Below are 26,808 nucleotides of genomic sequence, written 5' to 3'. Positions count from 1 at the left end.
GTAGAAAGAATTAGACAAAATCACCACTGAAATATGTTTTAACTTGAGTTTCACTCGCACACAGAATGCTCTTCCCCAGAGCTCTTTTTTTTCATATTTTATCTAAATAAACTGACTTTGCTAAATTTCCCTTTCTTGGAACCTCTATGAAGTCTAAAGGGTGTAAGGATGATCATTTTTAACATTTACTAAATAGACTTTCATAAACATCTGGCATGACAGATTCCCTCTGCCATCATTACCAAGATATAGGAGTGCGCACAAATTTAAGAACCTTTTTGTATTTTTCTTTTTTTCATTGGTGGCCGTAGTGTCCAGCATCTCCATACCTGACCAGACCAGTTGTCTAAAAGTCTGTTACTGGGACATTATTTACAGCCTTTCCAACTTGACAGCATATGCCAGAGGCCAATGCTCTTCTAGAACAGCCTTCTAAACTCCATGTTTAAATACTACAACAAGGCATAGAAATATAACGAAAATACTTAAAGTTACATATACCAAAAGCAAGTATAAAGGATGCCCTTAAAGGATAACAAAAAGCCAAATTTCAAGCAAACTACTAAGTTCATAGATATAACACTGGTCTGTAATCAGGAAGATCTGAATTCAAACTTATCTGAGACCCAGGGCAAATTACTTAACTGCTATTTACCTAAGTAAAATAGGGATACACTGGTAAAGAAAATGGTTACATTACAGTTACCTTTACCAAGAAAAGCCCCAGGACTTTGTCCATGAGATCATGAAGAGTTAGTTAGAAGCAACTGAATGAACAAACATGTTTGTTGTCTTGAAGATTTATCAATAAAAGATTCAAAAGAACATCTTTATTATAAATATAATGGAGAGAGGGGAAAGATCCACATTATTTTAAAATATATTTTTCTATTATAATATGGTGGCAGACTTAAATAACTTAGCATTATGGAAATACTTAAGAGACTCTACTTACTAATAAAACCAACACATATTTTTAAGAGCCTACTATGTCCTAGACACTAGAAATACAAACCAAGTCAATTCCTAGCTGTATATTAAGAAAATAAATTTCCAAAATTCTGTTGGATCTCATGGATCTCATATGGTACAAAGGAAAGAGTACTGGAGTCAAGGGACCTAAGTCTGAAGCCTGACTCTGTTATTTATCTCTTTGATGCTGGAATATTTACTTTCTCAGCCTCAAGTTTTCTCTCCTATAAAACCAGAAGATTATAAAGTTAGTGACTTCCAAATACCTTCTAACTCTAAACCATGTCCTCTAATATCACAACTCTATTACACATAGAACTGTGTCAAGCACTAGAAGACAAAAAGATAAGATGAGATTCATCAGCAGAAAATTTAAAACTTACCATCCCACTCTAAGCCAACTCATATATTGTTCCCTTTAAGATATTCTAGTTATTATTGTTGTCTGACTCTTTTGAAAATTATTCTTGGCAAAGATAACTAATACACTTTGCTATTTTCTTTTCCAGCTCATTTTAAAGATGAAGAAACTGAGGCATTCATGTTTACATAACTTGCCCAGAGTTCACAGGTAGTCTAAGTAGATAGAGATTGTCTCTCCTAATCTTGCTTTCCCTCTCTGATTCAGTGGCTCTTTCTCTGTCTTTCACTCAAGGCCAAAATTCTGACAAGATTACTAAATGATGAGTACAAGGGAATGCTATGGAAGATACTTAGATTTTAAGAAAGCATTCAATAAAGTATTTCATATTATTCTTATGGGAAAATAAAGAGATTTAGATTAGATGAGAGTGCAATTAAATAGATTCGAAGGGGAGTTGTTTAATCTCTCCACTCAAGGTCTCCAAGTGTCTATGGGGCTGCACTTAGCCTTGGGATTTGATATTTTTATCAATGACATGGCCTAAAAGGCGGGTGACAGGTTCATCAGATTTGTGGATAAAAGAGTTGGGGTGCAAAGGAACTAGACAGACAAGAGCTTTAGAAGTTGAAATTCAAGATATCTTAACACTTAGATTTTTTTAAAAGATCAACCTCAATGATATGGAAAAAGCATGGTTTGATGGTAGTTTTAAAAACAAAACAAAAAACTAGGGATTTTAGTAGATTGCAATCTCAAAATAATTCAGCAGTGTTTTGTTCCAGCACAAAATACTAATATTCTCTTGGGCTACATTAAAAGAATCATAGCTTCCAGGATAAGAAAGAGATAGTCTCATTGAATTCTGTCCTAGAACAGACTTCAACCGTGGTATTACATTTAGTCCTCGGTGACAAGGTTTAGGAAAGATTTGGATAAGAAAATACCAGAGTCAATTAAGATAGTGAATGGCCTTGAGTCCATGTCATTGGACATATTTTGCCTTGAGAAAAGAAAATTGGGGGGAGATAAAACTTGCATATTTAATGGATTGCTGTGAAGGAATAAGATTGGTTATTCCTTAACCCCCAAAAAGAACCTGAAAGAATGCATTAAAATTATAAAAAGGTAATTCCAACTTGATGTCAGGAATTAGGACTGTCTAAAAGTAGAATAAACCATCCCATAGTGGAGCATCTCCCCCAAATCCCCAAGTCTTCAAGCTGCACAATCTCTATCATGGATAGATTCCATTTCAATTCAATTCTAAGATTATTTGAATTTCAACCCATTCTTTAAAGTATAACTCAAATGCCACTTCCTATACAATCCCCTCTTAGTAATAACCTTCTTTATTAAGATTCTTTGTTTCATAGTAACCTATTCCTAAATAGTACTTTTTTTTTGTAACTCCCTAATAAGGTGCATATATGTAATATAGTTAACTGTCTTTGTGTTTTATTTGCCATAACAGACTGCAAACTCTTCAAGAGCAGAGGCTAAATTTTATTTAAGAACAATCTTTCCTTCAGTGTCTAACATACAATTCTGCATGCAGTAGGTTTGGTGCATTTATACTATCATACAATTGTGATCACAGAACCCCACTGAATTGCCAAGACAACCAAACCATTGGCTGATTCATAATAAAGGTCTGTGGCCAAGTAAGGGAGAAGGATTTCCTGGCTGTCTTAGTAAGCTTCAGGCAAAAATACTTATCCACTTCAGGAGTTCCAGTAACTATTCCAGTAAAAACCTTGAAAAATAGGAGTCAATAACTGCTTCCAAATTGGTTAGATGCCAATTACTGAAATTCATTCAATGTCCATTTCCTCCCTCCTCTTTTTATATAATCCATCTATACTAAGAGTTAGCCTTTAAGTTAGGGAAGATGCTTTTTTTCTTCTTAAGAACAAAGAGCCATTTATAAATCCATTGGGAGAGGCAACACCCAAAATTAGTATCTCTCTGTGTATAACTTGGAAGATTATTTAGATAAATATAACTTTGAAACTGGATTTCACCTGCAACATGGTATTAAAGTCAACTGGAGATTGAATAGTCAAAACCTGATTTTGACTATTCTCAAGGACAGAAAAACTGCTTTTTGGATGATGCATTAGGCAAAATTGTATTGTCTTAGAAATTTATAAGATATTGTCTTATCTATGTTTAAATGCTTTTGTGACTTTACAATAAGTCAAATTCATTCAAAAATTCATTTAGTACCTAGAAAATACAAAGCAAATGATGACTTTAATATCCTTCTCTCTTTGTGTGGTTATTAAAAAATTGCCTTAATTGTTTTTTCAAATTAATAAACATAAAAGCAAATTTTAAAAGGTTGTTTTACACAAATTACAGTTTCTATCACAGTTATTGTGCATCAGAACATAATAAAAATGAGAATAAAATCTCTTTTATCATACCTTTCTAATATTTATTTAGAGTGTTTATATTACATAAAAAGCAGAGTAATCATAGTGAAGTAATTTAGTACATTTTTCTTCTCAATTAAATTTCAAAAGGCCATCTAACAGTCTTAAAAGATGACTCATACTTAGAAGGTAAGGATGTTTTAATTTGTGATGACAATTTGTCTAGTGTCATAATCTTCCACATCTTATTGAACTAGTCTTTAATTTATGGATCGATTCTTCACAACTTCCGCCAGAAAAAATTTTTTTTTTAATTTTATTTTTTTTTATTTTATTTTTTTATTATATATATATATATATATATATATATATATATATATATATTTTATAATATTATCCCTTGTATTCATTTTTCCAAATTACCCCCCCTCCCTCTATTCCCTCCCCCCGACGACAGGCAATACCATAGAAAAAAAAAATTTAATCAGGTCCAGAAACTCTTAACACAGCTAAAGATAAAATGCCAAGTCAAAAAATAGGACAATTTTATCAACCACACCTACAATGTAAATTTCATTTTGCTACATAAAATATGCAAAAAAGGAAACTGAATATGCTGTTGAAGTTTGGGGTTTGTTTGGTTGATTGGTTGGGTTTTTTTTTTTTCAAATCACATGTTTCTAACAGCCAAATATTATAACACCCATTTTTTTCAAAGGAAAAAAATTAGTAACATACTAGCAACCAATTTCTATATAAACAATGTCTTTGGATCTAATGATTCAACAGTAATGATCAAGCTTCTTAACATACTTCAAATCAATCAACAAACAACAAGCATTTATCATGCACTAATTACATTAGAGGAATAAAGACTACAAAACCATTGAAGTCCCTTTCATGAATTAATCTACTAGGAGAGATAGGAAATACATATGGAAATATATACAGAATAGAAAGAAGGTCATTTGGGAATGAAGGGCACCAGCACTTGGAGAGAAGGGTTATAGGGAGAATCATCAAGTAGAAAGTTCTTGAGCTCTCTTAAAGGAAGCAGCGAATACTATTAAGGTAGAACTGAGAAAGGAACACATTCTAAGCAAAGTGGACAGATAGCAAAGGATGATGAGGAAAACCAAAGTTTGGCAATGGAAAATAAAGTAAAAAGAAGTCTGGAAACATAGGGTTATTAAGGACTTTAAAAGTCAAACAGAATAGTATATATTTTGTTCTAGAGGCAACAGGGAGCCTGATTTATTAAATAGGAAAATGGCATGGCTACATCTGCCCTCAAAGAAAATTACTTTGGCATCCAAATGGAAGATAAGTTGAACTTGGAGAGAGACAGGGCCCAGAAACCAACTTAAAAACCATTATAATCCAGGTGATGAGACACAAACCATGGGGGTTGCTGTATGATGAAAAGGAGTCAAGATATATTATGGAGAAAGAAACAGCAAGATTTAGCAACTAACTGAATATATGAGGTAGGATAAAATGAGGAAATGAGGACAACCCAAGATTATAAACCCAAGCCTAGAAGAATGGCAGTGTTTTCAAAAGAAATTAGGAAGTTTAGAAAAGGTATGGCTTTGAGGGAAAAGATAATGGACAAGACCTGAAGATGCTGAGTTCTTATAGGCCATCCAGTTTGAAAGGTTAAATAGGCAGTTGGCTGTGGATGCAACACTAAACCTTAACAAAAGATACTAGTGCTAGACATGTGTATCTAGAAGTCATGTAAATAAGGGGGAAAAAAGTATATAAGTTCCATTTTAAAATGGGCTTTAAAAAAAAAAAAACTCTCCTGTAATCTAACCCTCATTTTTTTTCATTCCTCTGTAAATGATCTTTCACCAACTTAAGCAACAAGGTTAAAAAAAAAAAAAAAAAAAAACCAACCACTTGGGAAATAATGAGTCGTTCTTTCCTTTCCTTTTTTTTAAAGGCACTTTTATTATCATTGGAAGGAAAGAAGTTTCATAAAGGGTCTCCCCTCTACCTGAATATTCCCTATTGATAAAAATTGCTTAAATATACTGAGAAGTCTGTGCAACTATCTTTCCAAGCAAAATGTTCTCATAGTTCCCAACAGCACCAAATATACAAGAGTCCTGGCCAAGTTTATCTAAATGTCAGTCAGCACAAGGAAATGTTATCAGTCACGAAGAGAAAAATATTAAGGTAACAGCAACCTCAGAACTTCACTGAATAGAAATATACCTTAGAAGTTAAACCAGGAGAGAAAACAATAAGCCACAAAGTAAAAAACAACTATAAGAGTATGACTTTGAAATAACCAGGGAATGGAAACTGGATTTTTAGAAATTAGATAGTTTATCCATCACTATCAAATGAACAACTGAAAGGGAAAAGTCAAAAAACTCTTAACAATTTTAAACCTTTTCTTATCCACATACTACTTGTGCTTAAATAAGTAATAAACAATCTGTCTCAATTTCTTTACTATTAAATAGCCAATATAATGACCTAAAACTATCAATCATAGAGCAGGACCCAATCTGAATAAATGGAAGACTTTTCCTCTTATCATGAGTTCCCTATACAGGTCCCATCAAAAGTGAGAGACAGACAGAGAGAAAGAGAGGGAAGAGAGGAGAGGAGAGGAGAGGAGAGGAGAGGAGAGGAGAGGAGAGGAGAGGAGAGGAGAGGAGAGGAGAGGAGAGGAGAGGAGAGGAGAGGAGAGGAGAGGAGAGGAGAGGAGAGGAGAGGAGAGGAGAGGAGAGGAGAGGAGAGGAGAGAGAGAGGAGAGGAGAGGAGAGGAGAGAGGGGAGGGGAGGGGAGGGGAGGGGAGGGGAGGGGAGGGGAGGGGAGGGGAGGGGAGGGGAGGAAGGAAGGAAGGAAGGAAGGAAGGAAGGAAGGAAGGAAGGAAGGAAGGAAGGAAGGAAGGAAGGAAGGAAGGAAGGAAGGAAGGAAGGAAGGAAGGAAGGAAGGAAGGAAGGGAGGGAGGGAGGGAGGGAGGGAGGGAGGGAGGGAGAGAGGGAAGGAAGGAAGGAAGGGAGGAAGGGAGGGAAGGAGGGAGGGAGGGAGAGAGGGAGGGAGGAAGGAAAGGAGGGAGAGAGGGAGGGAGGTAGAAACTAGCCAGTATGATTATTCATACTAAATGCTGAAAATGTTGTGATAAAATGAGTATTATAGAAAAGAAAATCTGATCAAGTCTTCAATACATGAAAGGATCATATATTGATATCATTAAAGAATATACCCCAAATTAGAGTTTTCCAATTTGATTTTAGTTTGCAGTTAAAACTCAGCTACAGCCTTTTGCCCCCTCACAACTTACTCCTACTCTGAGCATAGCCTTTTGAATAAGGACTTTGAAACAGTTTCGTGTAAATGTCAATATAGAGTTCCTGCCAAATCAAGCAAACAGATAGAACAAAGAAAGAATGAGAATAATCACAGGCCATAAACACAAATGTTTTATTATGTATTAATAATGGACCACTAGGCAAAGAAACTTGACTTATTACAATCATGTTATACATGGTTATAAAGCAGATACTAAGCACAGAGAATAATTAAAACTATTTGGAGACTATTTTGAATTCTCAGTCTAGTGAATATTAACACATCAATAACTTCTTTAAGAGATCTTTCAAATATATGATGCTTTAGATGAAAAAATAAATCAAATTAACCTGTACATGTTCCTTGTTGTTGATTAAAATAGAAGAGAAACCCAAGAATGACCAAGGAAAAAATAATTAAGAATTTTGCTTAGCATAGCAAAATACAAAAACTTTAGCTGTCAATCAGTTTGGAATATACTGTTCTATACTTGGATAGATATTTATGAATGGAAATCAGTGATTTCTATTCAATTTTGGATGTATGAAATAGCATATATAAAAAGCAAATAGCATAGTATTGCATCCCAGTTGCCTTTGGGAGTTCTGATTTTTCCTAAATGGGCTGCAATATAAACTTATTTTTGTTATTATACTGAAACACCTATACTGCTGCCTCCTCTCCTCCCTCACCTTTAAATAAGTAAGAGCTAGGAAAAAAATCAATAGAAGATACCTATGGTATACAATGATAACATTCAGCCCTCTAACAAAACAAGGCTAGTAGGGACATGTCCCAATTAATACAGGAAGACTGTGTGCCATATGATCACTCTCTAAGAGAAGAATCTACTATTTAGTTGTAGTACTTTCCTCCAGTCACTAACAGTAAAGATAGAACAATGGTAGATGGAAAGCAACAGGTAGGTTCTCCCTGTGTACCTTTAAAAGACTCCTAGTTATATCATTTCCTTCTAAACACTCAAAAGATTTGAAGCTCAAGCTGAGAAGATTCCATTTGACAAAAAATTTCAGTTCATATCAAAATGAAAAATGGTGCCAATTTTAAATTAGCATAAACAAGGCTGGATTGTGTAATTATGTTGATCTCAATAAGCAACCATTTTTATTTTAAAATTTTTGTCACTTATTTTTATAAAGATCTTTATTGTAAGTTAGATGACCAAAGGCCTCTTATATGATAAACTAAAGTAATATGGCAAGTTTCAATCTATTGGATTGAAACAATTGGATTTGATTGGATCTATTGGATTTGAACAAGCTTCAAATCTATTGGAATTTGCTGATCTAAACAATTATCATCCCCCAAGTTTTCCACCTGGACTTTTATTTAACAATGCAGCATGTACCTGATACTAGCAAACAACAGTAAAACTAAGAAGAATATCAGTAATCTTCAAACTTCTAATAGAATTTTTGTGTTTATGGCCATAATTTTTCACATCCTTGAACCTATAAACCCATTTTCTTTTTTTCATGATTGATAAGACCACATGAATGATAATCCCAAATAAACTATGCAATCATTTTCAAACCTAAATTTTTTTCTTGATGATTGATAGAAGGTTTGATATAAATAGATAAAGAGGGAAAACATAAATTTATTTAATATATTTCCTTCTGAATACTTACTAAGGTTATCACCTTGACATCTTGTCTTTAGAATAGATTCTTCACATGGATTGCACAAATGTTCTAAAAGATCCCTGAATATGTTTGGGTGCATGTGTGTGTGTGTGTGTGTGTGTGTGTGTGTGTGTGTGAGAGAGAGAGAGAGAGAGAGAGAGAGAGAGAGAGAGAGAGAGAGAGGGAGAGAGAGAGAGAGAGAGAGAGAGAGAATTCAAGAGCTTGAATGTGGGGGGAAAAAATTACATCTTTATTTCACTTAGTTGAAACAAAGGAGTGGATTGTTAAAATATTAGGGTTTTTTTTAATCTTATGCATTTAAAAAAGCATTCCAAAGAAAGGGTCCATCGGTTTCACCTATTGCCAAAAAGATTCATGATTCAAATCATAGTAGCAGAATAAAGAGTGTCAAATTGGTCATTGATGAAAAATTTTTCCAGGCCAAAAAAAAAAAAATAATAATAATCCTAATAGTAAAATGTATGAAGCTGATGAACTTACATATGCTAATTTTAAAAGTAAATGATTTAGCACAACAATATTATTGCTACATTTAGTATCACTTGAAAATTAAAGGAAAAGTAATCAAAATCACCTAAGAAACTGTTTATGGAAAAAATCCAACATAGACATACCTACTCTTGAGCTACATGTAGCTCTGAGAAAAATTCCTCGCTAAATTTCAGATCTTATTATAAAAGCCACACAATGAATAGGAAAACTAAATAAACAAAAATACAAGTCACTCCAAGGAGAAAAAAAAGAATTAGAGAAGAAAATAAAGCTGTTTTAACCTTTTAATTATCATCATTTAAGTTTATTTTGTTTTTGCACTTGACTCTCAAACTTTGTAAGCAGACCACTGTTAGCTGGAGCTCACCAGCATGAGGACAAGGAATAAAAAGGAAGCTGGATGGAGTCAGGACTTGGATGAAGTTCATGCAGTTGCACACACTTCACAAATAAGGAGATAAGGACTGAAACTTATTTTCTTGGTATTGGAAACTCCCAGGGGAGTAAATTTTCTCTACCAATTAAGGTCAACACCTTCTGTCATTTATATTTTAAAGATTTGCCTACAATACTTGAGTAAGTAAATGACTTACACAGGGTCACTTTAGTAGAAGCTTTAGTATGAGTCAGATACAGCACTTAGATCTAGGTCTTCATGGATCCAAAATCAGCTCTTCATTCCCTGTAACTTGTCTCTCTTTGACCTTCATAAACACATACAAAAGTTGACAATGTACTCAGAAACTTAAATTCCAAGCATTTCAAGTATCAGGCATTGAAGTTGTGAAAAGCAAAATCTTTAGTAAACCTACTTCAGATCAAACTCTTATCCCAGACTTCCTTCCTATAGAAATAAAAGCAGTAAGATTCATTCATAGGTGTAAAGTTAGTGCTGATTTTAACCCCTTTTTAAACTTGTTTAGGGCTTTTCCAGTTATATCCTGTGAAACTCAACGAAGACATGGAGGATAGAAAGTTGTCTCTAATAAATATTATATCTGAAACTAAAAAAAAAAAAAAAAAAAAAAAAACAAAAAAAAAAAACCACTAGTTTAAATCCAATATCAATCACTTGAATAGTCAAGCTATAAATCATTGTTAATATTCAAAGTATTTCTATATAGCTAACTTAAATCCTTCAAGATTCATTATAAATCCATTCATTTCCTTAATGTAATCTTCAATCCCTTTTATGCATCCCAATAAAGCTTTCCTTTACATGAGTTTAGATGTATATATACACATACACCTTAGTATATATAATCTTTGCAACAAAGAATAGTTTCATTTTTAGAAGCTACATGCCATACATTTAAAAGCTATTTACTTGGAAAATTTTCAGATTAATTTTGCACTTAAGAGTAAAAAATCAGAATTATTTGGTTATTTGCTTGAAGCAATTTGAAGCTGATAATCATGAAATCATTGGGAGGTGAACTATCCTCCAATTCTACTCATTAATTACTGTTATCCCTGAAATATATTATATTTTATATTAGAACTGAGAACTGCTTGATGTCCATTATTATGGCCAATCCTTTACAAGCAGTTAAGGATTGCCACCATTACCAAGTATTGAGAATAGTGGCAAAAAGACCTGTTGTGATCTATTTATAAGTACATTACATGAATATTTTTGACAAAGAATATACAATTTCTTGATTGTATCTTCAAATTTTTAAATATCATAAATTACATCTAAAAGAGATTATTTACCAAAAATCATGAACAGATGCTTTAAATTATTTTAAAGTTAAAAGTCATTAAACTTTTAAAAGCAAAACCACTGATTTCTTATGTATTCTACTTGCATCAGTATAGGTAATTTTATGCACTAAATAAAAAACCTACTTCACAATTGTTGTGAGGATCAAATGAGATAACATATAAAACACTTTGCAAACCTTAAAGTGCTATGTAAATGTTACTTATTACTAATTGAAGAAAATCTCCATGCCCACACAAAATTTGGGGATAAAGATTTTTATTTAAAATATCTTTACATTTCAAGGGAAAGCACAATTTTGGTTTCAGTCTTTGTCTTCCTTTACTTATTTGAACATAACTGCAATTATATATTTTCCATGAATAACCAATAATGAGAAAAACCATTTTTTGATTTCTCTATCTTCATAAACATCTTCTCAAATGACTCATTGTAGAAACATACCCTATTAATATTTGACTTAGAATAGTATAATTAATGATCATATTAATAATGAAAGACTAAACTATACTTTTATAGGTATATAAAATGGGCAAAATAAACACAATAAAGTGTCATACTTTCTCTACATACATTCTCTTTGTATAGAATTCTCCATTTGTTTAATAATATTTTATAAATAAAAGTGAGCATAAAATTTCAAAAGTGAGACATTATTTAGATAATAGTTCAAATACTCTATCAGAAAAATTATCTAAGTTGTCCTAATGTTTAAGATTCATTCCAGCTGAAAACATCCTATTAGAGATAAACTAAGTTATTTAAAGGGGAAAACTGTGAGAGTGGCTTTACCATAATAAGAAAATGATGTATTACCTTGAAATAAAATTTCAAGACTAAGAACTAAACAAATACAAATTCTGAAACTTCCTTTAAACAGTGATTCTCCACATTGTTCTATCCTTTCATAAACATCAAATTCACTTTAAAAATAATGGTTTTTAACTATTAACACATTTTTATAAGTTGTTAATATAGCTATTTATTTATCATATCCCCTGAACATTTGGTTACATATACAAACCAACCCAAATTTATGCAGTTTATGTAAATTATAACAAATAGCAATGCTATGTCTATTCTTTAAGAAAATTAAATATGCAGAGGCTAATAAATGAACACAACTTAGACATTAAACAGAAAAGACAAATCCCCATAAGCTTTTTGTTCAGTTTTTCACAAGTATATTTTATTTCTACCCCATTAATTCCATTTTAATACTTTTTTTTTGAAAGGGAAAAAAATTCGTAAGATATTAGCAAAATATACTTTACCCTATCATCCCTCCCAACAAAAAACTAGCTAACAAAATGTTAAGTGTCTGCAAATATTTCATTAGATCCTCTTTCACCAATATCAAAGCAAATATGTACTTGGACAATGGTGGGCATCATGTACAATATTATTAGTATGAATTATATCTTCAATTTATGTTTCGAGTCAGGGCTCTCATATCCATAATTTTTTATGCCAAGTTTAATTTCTTTATATTCTCATCCTATGGCCAATAATAAGCTGAATGGCTTATTTGCCTTTTTGGTTTTTTCTGATAGGGAAGGAATAATTGGTAAAGTTCATATAATAAAGGTTCTTTTCAATTTTGCACCAGAATGTAAGTCTTTAAAGTGAATTTGCAATAAATTCTACATCCTGAGTAATTCTACTATTACTCCAAATACAATGTTCTAATTTTTAAAAAAATTCATTCCATTTTCTGCCTATGGTTGAAGCTGCAAGACACATTTGGTCCACTATTGCGCAGCAACTAAAATTTAATGTGTTTTTTCATGCTGAATTGGTTTTATGGGGCAAACTGGCTTTGAAACTGAGGAATAAACCTTTAATATGGAAAGGAGGCAAGGATAAGGGTATATTTTTCTTAATAGCTTTGCAAAGACACATAACAATATTACTATCTTTCAAGAATTCACAACAAACCTCCCCCTAAAAATGACTTTTAAATAGCCTTTTAATAATTTACACATCAGACTTCTGAACTTAATTTTAAGTAAACACATGAAAAGATCCCTAAAAATATTATATTTCAAGCACAGATAAAAAATTCAACAAAGAAATCCAAACATCTAGAATGTCATTTTTAATATATATAACCTGAGCACTATATGAAAGCTTTTGTTAAAAAAGAAAAAAAAAGTAATTCAAGAAATCATAGCCATGTAATGATATTTTGTTTCTTAGTACTAGTGAACTAGAAGATTTTTTTAATGTACAAGTTTAATTTTGTCAAACTAGATTTCTGTAGCTCTGAAAATCTTGTCATTCATTAATTCACCAGCTATGTCTCTGAAGTAATCAATGCCAGACCTACCATAAACATATTTTCTTCTGGCAGAAGTAAAAATTTTCAGAGTAATTTGACATATATCCAAAACATTTTATTTAGTTATTTTTTGCTTTAAGACTAAATGAAAATCAACACTATAATGCTACAACGTTGACTCCCTATTGATGGTTAAAAATTCAGTGTATTTAATAAGCAACAGTATTTACTTTAAATGAAGTAACATTTAAATACCAAAATATGATCTTGGATTCTTCAATTAAAAAAACCACAATTTAAAAACAAAAATTTAACCAAAACTGTTCTCTCAGAACTCTTAAGTAAGTTATCACTTTATTATTAAATCTCGTATCTGAGAAAACTATCCTTAACAGGCTGTTCCTCTTTGTATCTGATTCATTTTCTATGCTTTTATACTTTCAAATTAAAGTCTTATTAAAGGATTTAAATGAGTGAACATTTCTACTCATCTATTTGAAATTTGCTGTGTAGTTTTCGGCTCCAATATGACTTGATACAAATTAGTTAAAACACATACTATTATCATATTCTTTCAAAAATGCTACTTGAGTCTATATCTAACATTAAGATTAAAAAGGATTATCTCATATCTTACTAACAAACTAGTGGAAAAGTGAAATTGGGATCCCTTATCATTATGTTTGCACTTTATCTCCAACAAAATTTTGAAATTTCCTAAGTTACTCTGTAAACCAACATACATACACACACACATCAATGTCCTATCACAATCACAAGAACAGGCTAACATTAGTATAAACATTAAGGCCATAAAGAGATCTTAGAGGTCATCTAGTCCTACTCTCATTTTATAGATAGAGAAACAGGCCTCAAGAGGTTAAGTGACTTGCCCAAATCAGTTTTTGTGATTCTAAATTGGAGAAGAGTAGGAGGGAAGGTTTTTCACTACACCATAACTTTATCAGATGTTATGAAATTACTGAAAAGTAATGTGTAGATCACATCAAACCAACCCTTATTACTACAATTTATGTAAACTTATTATCCTATAACATTATACTCTATATCAAGAGTTAATAAAGTAAATAAATAAGTACTTTATAAAGCACTATGGTGCAAAATAGAATTAATCTTGGAGCCAAGAATGCGTAGGCTTGTCTCACTGCTGGAGCTGTACTGAGGAGAGACCCTGGGCTAGTCACTGAATCTCTCAGAGTGAGATAGCTTAAAGTTAATGCCTCTAAATTACAAAGGAAATGATGACCTATAAAAAAAAAAAAAAAAAAAAAAAAAAAAAAAAGCTTCTCAGCAGGAGCTCCCTATAGTTGAAATCATTGGTCCAATTAAAAAAAAAAAAAAAAAAAAAGAGTAAGGAATCTCTAAAGGAATGCAGTAAATAGAACCAAAATGCTGAAAATCTATTTTTGTGGTCATTGGGAAAAAACAACTTTTGCATTCACCTAAATCCTCTGATATTCTCCTCAATAAATTCCTAATGCAGAAGCAAGATTATGGTACAAATATTGTTTCTTTTCTCTTCTGAAAATTTTTAACCACACAATCAAATTTAGGAATAATTCAAATCTTTGTAAATGCAATCTATTGTATGGGAAAAAACATATTAATCAAATTCTATCTTTTACTACATTTAGAAGAGTAGCTACAGTTTCATATATAAACTATACAAAGTTAAAAAGCTCTGACTCTAAATCCTATGAATTTAAGTACTGTACTTCAAAAAGGGACTTCCTAAAGAAAAAGAAAACAACTAACCTAAAGGTAAGCATTTATCATTATCTACTATCAACTTGAACGTTGCAAAATTGCAATAAGAAAATATGCCCCTCAGCAAATTATAAAACTTTTCTTTTATCTCATACTCATGCTTAGAATAACTAATTTTTTTCAGAAATTACCTATTCATACTATGCACAAAATACCTAAATCTATGATCTAGGATCAAGACTAGTACACATTGTCTCTACTGAAACAAGATATTTTTCTTTGCTAAAGCACCCCTTTACCAAGTTTGGTACTCTCCAACAGAAGTTCACATTCCAATATTAGAAAGATGCTATACTTGGTAAATCGACACAATTTCTAAAAATCCAAATTAAATAATAACAAGTTACAGAATGGCGAAATTGAATGTCTAAGCTTAATCCATCAATTAAAAAAAAAAATTCCACTAAAAGGAAAGCAAGATATGTGATATAAAATAAATGTCTACAGTATTTTTCCCCAGTTCCAAATAATGTTCACCTAAAAAAATTAATGCAGCAAAAATTAACATTCTGTAGTAGTCACTGTCAGTAGTTTGAAAGTGACCCACCCACCTGAATTTAGTACAGAAAGCAAATTCCTTCATGAAGGCCGGAATTCCTGATGCCAATTGCAATGAATGGAAGAAGGAATGTATTTAAATCAAATAGCACCATCTAGCAGGCAGGCCCCCCCATAACTTTGCTTATAAGAGTAGTTATTACTTAGAACTACAGAACTAAGCTAGTTCTAACAGTAAAACTAACCAGAATCAATTTTTTTCATATATTAAAAGTTTACTAAATGCCTATTGTATTGAGTAACAAGAGAAAACTCTAAAGAGATGAAAAATAAAAAGGAAAGAATGAAAACTTCAGGAAAGTAAAATTTCACAAATACTTCATAGTATAAATTAGATATATCTAAAATGCATTCCTTTCCAGGAGCCCACAGCTGATAATCTAATATAATTCAGTTCTTAGTATATATTTTCCACAAGAGAAATAAAATAAAATAAAAAAGAACTGATCAAGTCCCTCACCCCCCTCATTTAAATGAGTATAAAATATAAATACCATATATTCCTCAGAGGCAAATTTGTTTTAACGAACAAAAACGAACTTCCAAACAAGTATTTTTTTCATCTTTTACTGAAACCAATGATTAACTCATGACATAGGTTGTTTTAAACTACAATCTCAGGAACTGCTGTTTGTTAATTATGCCCCTGAATCTTTGTGGGCTTACTACCTCAAGAGACTCTGCATACATACAGCTACTCAAAATATCTCCATCGAAAACTGTAGCATCTTCTTAGGCACGCATTCTCTTAATGTTTTTGTAACATGAAGGCCTTTTACTAAGAACTCCCAAAAGAAATTGTCTATGTTGCTGCCAACAAGAGGATTAGGATTTTCTATCCTTGTAGCAAAGGAAACTTTCATGAGAAGGGTGCGCAAGGAAGGGAAGCTCGGTCACATCTGAGTTTTCCACTTTATTTGTACAGCTACTGTTATGCACTAACTTCGGCTCCACAGCCAAAGTCCATTTCCTTAGCTGTTCTCAAATTATTTTACCTCCGGCCTGAGTTCCCATCAAGGGTAGCTTTCACTAGAATAGCCCCACCAATAAGATTATGGGGCGCTTACAGAGCATCTCCTTTTCTCTCTTTGCACCACTCAACCTTGAGAAAAGAAGGGTCTGCTCCTCTTACCAAGAGCCACCTATCCTTTTATTCATTTTTAGTAACGCTCAAATCATCCTTTCAAGTGCATATGAATAGCGGGCAGCAACCTTGCACCGCAGTTTACAGAGCCTGACGGCCACGAGTCATGGGGCCCTTTTTTGTACACGACTTCTCTCCAAGTCACCACTGGAGCGAACACCTGTATCTCCCCCTCAACACTGACCAAACAGTTCTTCCCCACCACGAGAGCTTTTACCCTCAAAAACAAAACAAAACAACAATAACAAAAACCCTCTTCCCTGTTGCCTCTCGTTCCACTACCACATGCACTCTCCTAAGCATCCGCCACTCCAGCAGCCTGCCTTTCACGCTCCCCGGGTATTGCACCCCTCTGCACCCCACTGCTGCCACAAACAGCTCCCTTTCCACTGTATCGGCCATAGTCACACTACAATCCCGCTTCGCCAGCCTCTCCAAATCCACCCACCTTCCGTAACACCACTCCACATCTACAGCTCTCTCCCCCCCCCGTCTGCAAACCTCTCCGCCAATAGCCACCCCCCGCTGTGGCCGCCGTCTTCCCCCTCCCCCCCAGCCGGGGCTGTCGCGGCTCCCTTGACATTTGGGAGACATAAAGTCTCCATAAAAAAGTTCTCGGCTACCGGCAGCAGAATTGGGTTTGCTACGTGAGGGCAAAAACACTAACTACCTCCACAAGAAAATCCCTCCTCTCTGAGGCACGCTTTCCCCCATGCCCGACCCCTCCCCAAGTTAACTCTTAAAAAAAAAAAAAAAAAAAAAAAAACTACCAAACTTATAATCCACCTTCTCTCCTTCTCGCCACCCCACCTCATAATGTTGTGTTGTTTTGTTTTGTTTTTAAAGCACAGAACATCCCCAGGACGTCGGCAGAGAAAGAGCATGATCCTCCCCTTCCTCCTCCCCCCCAATATCCTGCCCAAACATCTTCATCTCATGCCAGTCCTCCCACGATGTGACCCCTGCCAGCAGGCTCTACCTGCCCCTTAGCCCTGCTTCCAAGCACGCCTTTCCACCGCAGCCTGCCCGTGCCCGAAGAACCAACGCCAGCCCCGCGACCCTCATCCCTCTTCCCCAGCTTCTCCAGGACCCTCAACCCAAGCACGCGCCCCCCTTCCCAGCCTCAGGAGCCCGTCACCCAGAACTACCTTGTCACATCCCCGCCCAAGCTTCCTTGCCCCCACCCGGTCCTCCCCTCCGTACCCGCTCCCTCTGCCATGCCCATGCCCTCACCCCTGTCTGAGGTGCAGAGCCCTCTCCCCTCCGCTCCCCCACCCCAGGCTGCTCTTTTAGTCTCCGCAGCCCTGGAGCCCTACTGCAAAGTTACTTTGTGAGCAGATAAACCCGCGGATGATTTCCCTCAATCACCCAAACAAGTTTCCATCCTCCCCACACCCCCCGACACACACAGCCGCTTCCCTCGATAGCCCCCCACTGCCGCCCTACTCGCCCGAGTGCCTCCGAAGCAACCACTACCCCCATCCCCCCCAACCCGTCCCCTTCCCCCTCCCATCCCACCCCGGTGAGGGTGTGCAGACCAGAGGGTGTGGGGAGTGGTGGGAAAGAGAAGAGACGACACTTACTTCTCCCGGGCCTGGCTGTCGGACGGGACGGCGCTGCTGTTACTCTTGCCTTTGCCGTACATGCTTGTGCCGAGAGCAGCTCCCACTGTCACGCACCTGTCAACCCATCACAGCCTCCCCGGGAACAGCCCCGTCCCCATGGCGACCCACGCAGCCACCCCCACCATTGGACGCCCCGGGCCTGGACCCCGCCTCCTTCGCCTAGGCAACGGGAGAGACTGACAGCTTCCACCCCCCACCTCTCCCGACGTTCTGTAGCGCGCGGTGGCAGCAACAGCCAAAGCCGCCGTCTCCTCCCTCCTTCCCTCCCTCCTTCTCTTTCTCCTCCTTCCCTCCTCCCTCTCTCCTTCCCCCTCCCCCTCCGAACCCCGGCGCAAGGGGGGAATTAGAAACTGCTCTAGAAGGATTTTAAACAACTGGCTGTTCCCTCCACCGCCGCCCCTCCCCCCGCGCCGCCCGCGCGAGGCTCCTCACTGGAGAGAAGGCGCCGGGAGGAGGGGAAAGTGCGGCCTGGAGTCTCACAGGCAGGAGCCGGCGGAGCTGGAACGGACGCGGCCCCCAGACTCTGGGGCGCCCGACAGACACGCGGCCCCAGCCCACCCCTGGGGCTCCCCGCTGCGCCCTAGGAACACAGGCTAGGGGGAGCCAGGAAACGGAGGGAGGAACGCCTCACGCCCACAGCCCATGAGGCCTCCAGTTCTGGGGATCCGACCCCCTCCGAGGCTCCCCAACCTGACTCCCGGAGACCTTGGCTGCCCGAGGCGTGATATGCCCGGATCTGCACCCTTCCCTAACCTGGGATCTGACCCCTGGCCCACCTAGGTCCAGAATCTCATCCCAGGCCCGCCGAGGCATCTCGGGGCGCTGCAGGCGCCTCCTTCCACCCGAGGGGCCTCAGGGGTGCGGTGGGGGTGGCGCTTTGACCCCACACACCGACGTACACACGCACATATAAGTGTGAATGTGGGCCCCAGGCCTGGGCGAAGTCACCCGAGGCCCCAAGCTACCCCCAGCCCCTCCAATACGGGGAAAACTGACTCAGAAAGAGACCCCCCAAAAAAGGGGTAATTGTCCTTTTTGGAACCGCCTCGCTCATCCTATTTCTGCATATGTGGGAAAAGTTTAAAACACACACACATACACAAAACAAGACAATTCCCGATGGAGCTCCCTTTTCTCCAGCTGAAATCCCCGGCTGGGAAATGAAGCTGGGTGCAAATGTGAAAAAGGAGCTCGAGAGGAGAGGCTGTTGTTCCTTGGATGGGGGTGGGGGCGGGGTGGGGGTGGGGGTTACAGGCGAAAGGTAGGGAGCCGGAGTGGAGGGCGAGGATTGCTACTCAAAAATGGGGGTGGGGTGGGGTGGAGATTGCCGGCTACTTCGGATATCTAGCTTTAAATACTTAGCATGACCATGAAAATGCACAGAGATAGAGAGAACCGAAAGAAATGGGATTGTAGGGAGGATTGGCAGGAAGGAAGGGACAGGAATAAAACAGCAATAAAAGGGTAAGGGAGGGCAACAGACAGGAGAGACAGAGAGAAAGAGGGGGGGGAGGAGAGGAGGCCTTCCACCATCCATCCAGCATAAATCAAGCAGACTTGGGGGAAAGGAAAATAACAAAGACCAAGTACAGGGAGAGTAGGGGAAAGAAGAGAATTGGGGAAATAAGAAATGGAGAAAAAGGAAAAGAATAAAATTGAATAAAGAAACAGAATATCTCCTTTAGTAATAAAGGAGAATAGGGATGGAGAAAGTATTGCCGGTTCAATGATAAAGGGAGCTCTTAGATGAGGAAATTCACTCTCTGCAACTTCGTTTTTAGAGTCTCTTAGAGCACTAATCACCCAGGGTCACAGGGCCAATAAGTTTTGAAAGGTGGATCTTAGCTGGAAAGCCAACAATGCCATGACAAAGCTGCATCTAGATAAGATCTCCTCCTCTAAGAATAAAGACTAAAAATAAGAGAAAATAAGAAATTAAGTTAAAAAAAAAAAATAGTGGGGAAAAAGGAAAAATGTGCAGATAGACAAAAGGAATACAGGGTAAAAAAAAAATCACACTGGAGAATATAAGAAGTATCAAAAAAAATGTTTGTCATAAAAATATGAGCATTCTTCATATTTCTCATGGCCTATTGCATTGCTGTATAATATAATTTAAGGTTAATAAATACAGATTCTGAAGAAATGTAATGAGGTAGATAAAACCAGTAACTACCCCCTCTTCATTTTTTGGTCAAAACTTCCAAATTTTTAAGGCTGCTACTGCTTCCTCAAAGTCTGTCATCAGGTTAATTTTATTTAACCAGTATTCAAATATTCAATATCCATTGGCTCCAATCCAGAAAATTATGGTTTTAACCCACAGGTCCATCAGCCATGGAACCCTATAGGCTGTTGCTCTTGGATTGCAGGAAAGAGTTCTGGCTGCCATCCCATCCTCATGCCTATACCTGCAGAAGAAATTGTTTCCCCTAAAAATCAAAAAGCCCACTGCCTTTTCAATGATTCAGAAACCACGCTCGCCATTACCTTTGCACTCGGACCTGTATGTGGATATGAGGAGGGGGGAAAGGAGGAAAGAAAGAAAGAGAGGAAGGAGGAGATGGAGGAGGGAGGGGGAGAGAGAGACAGAGAGAGAGAGAAGAGAGAGAGAGAGAGAGAGAGAGAGAGAGAGAGAGGAGAGAGAGAGAGAGAGAGAGAGAGAGAGAGAGAGAGAGAGAGAGAGAGAGAGAGAGAGAGAGAGAGAGAGAGAGGAGAGAGAGAGAGAGAGAGAGAGAGAGAGAGAGAGAAGAGAGAGAGAGAGAGAGAGAGAGAGAAGAGAGAGAGAGAAGAGAGAGAGAGAGAAGTATAGTGCATATATTTTAGCTACCTTCATGAAAGACAGTGAACATTATAACTCAATCAATCTGAGGCAAATATCACCTCTTGCTAATACAAGTATATGATCCATAAAGTCATTTATTGATTCTATTTAATGATCGATCATTAATAGGTAAAGCAATGTTTCAGTTAACAATGTTATAAATGCAAGCTATCTTCCAGGATCAGATAATCAAAGAGCAGGCTACAAGAAAGAAACATCAAATTATAATAAGGTTGGATTGAGCTGGGCTAGGTTGGACTGGGCAGAATCCTAACTGACACAAGGTATAGACTGCACAATTCATCAGAGGGACTATGGATGTAGCTAAAGCCAAGAGTATTATGGAGGGAGGAGAGGGAGTGGCTGGCTGAAAGGCAAAAAAGCAGAGTCCAGAAACAGCATGAAAAAGGGGAATGGGAGGAGCTAACTCTCTGTTAACCAGAGATTTCCTAACTTCTAATTGAAGATCCATCTAGAATAGTAATTTTCATATGAAACTATTCTTCTTACTTCTCTCTTCTTCTTTCTTCTTTTTTCTTCTCCTTTTCCTCTTCTTCCATCTCCTCCTCCCTTTCCATCTTTTTCTCCTCTTTCTCCTTTTTAACTCCACATCAAAGTCCTCCTCAGATTCCTTCCTTCCTTTGTTATCCTCTACTTATGACATCTATCTGATATTCAACAACTAAAAGTGAAGACCCAAGGATAAAAGTGTCCATTAGACACAAGCTGGTCTGTTTTCTAGCTATTATCATGATATCAATACCAACCTGAAGATGGGGATTATGCTATATGAACTTTACATTGAGGATGCCTGTATGGCCAAAATATATAGTTAAGATATATACAAAATTTTACCATACATAATATGCGCCCACAGTTTCAGATCTCTTATTTCTCGATTACTTTTGTTTACCTTTTGAACTTTAAGGTAAAGAAATGGAGAGCGAATAATGAAAGTATGTTTACTGACCATTATTTAATCTATTCATTTTATTGATTTTGACCCAAATTTGGTACATGAACAGAAGCCTTTGGATAGTGGCACATTTTCTTGTATTCCCAAAATAAATAAATTACAGACCTGCACAGTGGGATATGGAATTCAGAACAATTTGGTCTTAGTATTTGGAAAGAACAAAATGCTAAAAGGTCTTAGTTCAGAGCTTGCCAAGTTAATGTCACAGTTACCTTTACAAGAATGCTATCATACAATAAATACATAAAGTAAAAATGTAACTACACAATGTACAGTAATCTTAAAGCTTAAGTAATCAAATAAATTATCATTAAAACATCTCTATAGTTTCATAAAGTTAAATGTGTCTGTTTTGTTTTCCTTTAAGTGTTTACACATGTAAATAAAATGCTTCTTTGCCCTTGCTCAAATCATTTTGAGTACAAAGAGTGTTCTTTGCAGCAGCAACTGCATCTCATGGGGCCAATATTGTAATTAATGAGATTTGAAACACATATACTGAGCCAAATCTGAGATCCAGAACCAGGATTGAAGATCCTTTGCTTTGTTTGTTCTCATTTTTTTTTAAATGGGAGGTAGAGCATGGGGAATGGGATATTTTAAAGCTTAATGATGTACTTTAGAGTTTTATTTTTTCAATGGTTTACAAAATATTGCTTACTACTTTGGACCTGTGTGAAGAGCACTAGAATTTGTGTATGAGAGTAATGACCAGCTGAGCCACAAGAATGGACAATTTAGGGTTGATATTTTTAAACTTTTTTCTTTGAGGTATAGAATCTTGTATTTACTCAATAATGTTTGGGCTTATTTTTTCCCTTTTGTTTGAGTATGCATGAATTATTTTTTTCTTCTGGAACCTGCCTCTTATTCTTGGAAATCTTTATAATTTCATCGTCTTATGCCACACAATTTGAACTATTGATGAAATGCAAATGTATATATACATATGTGTGATTTTTAGTATAAATTAGCATATATGTATATAGGTTTTTCTTTTTCATAGCTTAAAATGCATTAAATAATGTCTGCCTTCATATAAAACATGATAAACATGGAACTTTTGTAGATATATTGATATAGATTGAGATGAGCATGCCACTTTGTTAAATTTAAGCTAATGATGAATTTAATTATCTTAACCACATACATTTATTTCAAAACCATAACTCTTTATATTTGTTGACTTAGAGTAATAAATATTTTTCTACTATTAAAAATGTTTCTTAAGAATGTTAAGTATAAAAATTATATCCCTTGTTTTTAAACAAGTCTTCTAAAGGACAAAAATATTGTTTGTTCATTTGTTTCATAAAAACCAGTTATTTTATAAATAATAGAATTCTTCATTTTACTCATAGCACTTTTTATTTTAGAAAATTTTGCATTTGTTCATCAATATTTGTAGTGCCTCTGTTAACTAGGTTTTCTTAACTAGATTTTTACAAAGGGATAAACTGAGTCCCAGAAAATCAATTAACTTGTCTTAAAACACATAGAAAATCAGAAGTAAACTCAGTGGAATTTATTGTTTTTAACGGCAAGTTCCATTCCTATACCACAAAAACCACACCTCTTTCTTTGAAAAGTGACTATTCAATAGAAAAATGTGAGCATGCTATAAGACGTTGTCATTCAAAATAGCTTATGGAACATTATTCTTAGAGAGAGAAGACTAATGTGGTCAGATTCACCAACTGCCATGCTACCATGTACCAAAATAGTGTTCCTTGGTATCATAACACACCATAATGCAAATCATCACAATATGCAGCCATGGAAAATCAAAAAAAAGAGGGGAAATTTTCAGAATTAATTTGGTGGAAGCTGAAGATTGTTGATTTAAAACAAATTCAGCTTCAATTACTTTTCAAAACTCCACATAATGGCTCAATGAGTAAATTAGGTAGAATAGTCTATAAACTTAGTTCTTAACAATTACATAGAATGAATACATAGGGCACTATTTTTTTTTAATTTTATGAAATTTGATGTGTCTGTTCCTTACCAGATACAATAGGTGACCCCAAAATACTTGTTAAATGAATGCTTTGTTTTCTTTAAATAAAATAGTACTGATAAAAATATATGAGAGAAAGTATTACCAAAGAATGCTAGATTTGGAGTCAGAATTTGGGTTGGCCACTTAAAAGTATGACCTTAGGCAAGTCATCTTCTCCTTCCAGATTGATTTTTTTTTTTTACTAGATGAAAGAGACCATTTTCTGCCTCATTTCTTACCTAGTACTGATTTGGTTGTCAAACTGACACCTATTAAAGACTTAGCTTAAAAAGACCAAGATCCCCCATCACATCCAGGTCATCTCCATTGGCCCTGAACTGTATCTTTCCATTAGATCCAGATGACTCTAGAAGAGAAAGTGAGGCTGGTGACTGCACATTTCTCCCTCACTTAAATCCTATTAATTTGCATGTCATGGAAGAAAGACAAAATACAATTTCTCTGAGCCTTAGTATTGTAAATTGAATGGGGTTGACTAAACTTCTAAGATGCCTTTCAGCTCTAAATTTAGTATAGCACATATGGACGCTGGAACTACTTTTCTAAACCTTCAGAGTTATAGGGCAAAGTTTCTTAGCATTCTTAATTCTTAGCAAGGACTTTTGATTATCCAGTGAAATCTATGGATCTTTTCAGGATGTTTATAAATACACGAAATAAAATTTGTAAGATTATGAAGAAAACTAATTATATAGAAATAGGTCTCAGAATATATTTCTAAACAATCAGGGATCCCAAGTTAAGAACTCTAGTTCTAAGGATAGCAATGAGAGATTGAGTGTGTCTTTCTAGTAATCTAGTTTAATAGAACACACTGCTATCAGTTGATATCATATAGCCAGGTTCCTTTAGCTTTTGGAAAGGGATATTTATTTACTAAGGTAGCATAAGAAAAATTGGTACAAACTTAATTCCAAAAGTCTATAACACTCTTTCATCAATATATACAAGAGACCAGGGGGAAATGAACTCAAACTTCGAGAGCAAGGGTGTCAAAGAATTAATTTGTTGTGCTTCCTAAAGTCTTTGGGCTAGAATCCGCTGAATATTTATTATCTGTATAATGCTGGGCAAGTCACTTAATCCTGTTTTGCCTTAGTTTCCTCATCTATGAGGAAATGAGAGGGAGAAAGAAATGGTAAAACCACTCCAGTAAATTTGCCAACAAAACCCGAAATGAGTAAGGAAGTGTTATACACAATTGAGCAACAACAAAAATGCTGGGAAGATGGGAAGTCTCTTGAAGATCATAAAGATCATCTCTGGTCAAAGGGGGAAAGAAGATTGAGTTAGAAACCAAAATCCAGGACTCTAATCCTCCCACAAATCCCTTCTCCAAAAGTTTAGTTGGAGTGTTTTTTCTGCTAGCTCTTGTCTCTTTTTCAGCTAGTTCCCTCCCTTGAATTCAAGCCTATTGGCTATAACCACCTTTTTTTTTTAACGAATCAATATGTCTCTCTAGCAATGTTACTGCAGTTCATCCAATGATTTTCAAGGACTTCTTAAAGCGATGGAGGACTATTCAATTTTAGTCTTTGCTTGATTTTAAAGTGTTTTCAACTCATTTAAAGCTAAATATTATTTTATTATTTTCTTATAGTGGGTTGGGGCAATTGATCAGTTGATTGAATTACCCCCACCCACATGCTGGCATCTTCATTCTTTATCTCTAACAATTTGGTGAGATAGTTTTATTGAGTGAGTTGTAAGATTTAAGTTCAACTTCTCTGATGCACACCACTGCTAATACTGTAGGAGTTTGTATATTATTTTCAAACTACTGTTTTCTGCTGTTGATATAATATAGTTGGTTTTATAGAGAATTTCTATGACTATAAAATCCATTTAACCTCTCCAGACTTAATTATAGGGTTGCTCATCAGCATTGGTGAAGTTTTATACTCTCTACATTTAGGAAGTCACAGGCAAAGGAACAATCAGTTAGATGAACCAGTTAAATGGATATTTACTTCTTGGAGTCCAAGAAATATCTAAATAATTATTTTTAACTTCTTAAAGTGTCTATGAAGCCAGTTATTTTATATCAATAGTAGACAACATAAATAAATAAAAATTATGGTGTTTGACTACTTCATTAGGAAGCACCTTTAAATTACATAGATTTACAGGTAGAATTTTTTATCAGATAAGTATATTTTAGCCATGGTCATGGCAAGCTAGAATTTTTTTACTGCCTGCCTATCCTTTAAATTGATTGGGAGCAGAAAGTAGAGAGACTCCATTAATATACAGCATAAGAACACATTAAATATGGTATCTTCTGAATTTCTCAGGACTACAGGGCCAAATTCCTTGAGTCCTGTGTTCCACTCAGCCTGGAATATTTTGGAATTAGGAGGAAGAGAATAGTATTTTTAGAAAGGATTTGGGAAATATTAATAAAATTAAAAACCCTAATCACCCCCTAAATATCTTGGGGACAGCCAAATTGTCAGTCAATTCCTGATGTCTTTTATTAGATGTCAAGAATAGGAACAGAGATTTAGTAGAGAAAAGTTTTGAATCATGGGGTGTTGTTGTTATATTGTTTTCCATCCTTTCCCCTTCCTCAGACTTCTTCTCTTTTTGCCTTTCTGAATCTTCTCTGCCCCTGGCACCCAGAGATATTTATAAAAGCATTGGTGTTATTCAAAACTAAAATTGTTGTTTCTCGCTGAATT

General features: G+C 35.9%; 1 protein-coding gene across 9 annotated transcripts in view; it reads right to left on the bottom strand.

The window, feature by feature from the left end:
- SSBP2 (single stranded DNA binding protein 2) overlaps positions 1-18,581 on the bottom strand; it is a 362,125-nt gene extending 343,544 nt beyond the window's left edge. For all 9 annotated transcript variants that reach the window (XR_012484761.1, XR_012484762.1, XR_012484763.1 and 6 more), the window contains exon 1: positions 18,263-18,581. Coding sequence is in view for 6 of the 9 variants with exons in the window: in XM_074282174.1 (XP_074138275.1) it covers positions 18,263-18,324 (62 nt within the window). In the remaining 3 variants the exon portion in view is untranslated. The remainder of the gene's footprint in view (positions 1-18,262) is intronic.
- Between the last annotated feature and the right edge of the window lie 8,227 nt (positions 18,582-26,808).

Source organism: Sminthopsis crassicaudata, chromosome 1 (assembly GCF_048593235.1).
Source record: "Sminthopsis crassicaudata isolate SCR6 chromosome 1, ASM4859323v1, whole genome shotgun sequence".
Taxonomy (NCBI): Eukaryota; Metazoa; Chordata; class Mammalia; order Dasyuromorphia; family Dasyuridae; genus Sminthopsis; species Sminthopsis crassicaudata.
Note: the sequence above shows the minus strand (reverse complement) of the source record. Positions and strands in the feature narration are given on the sequence as shown.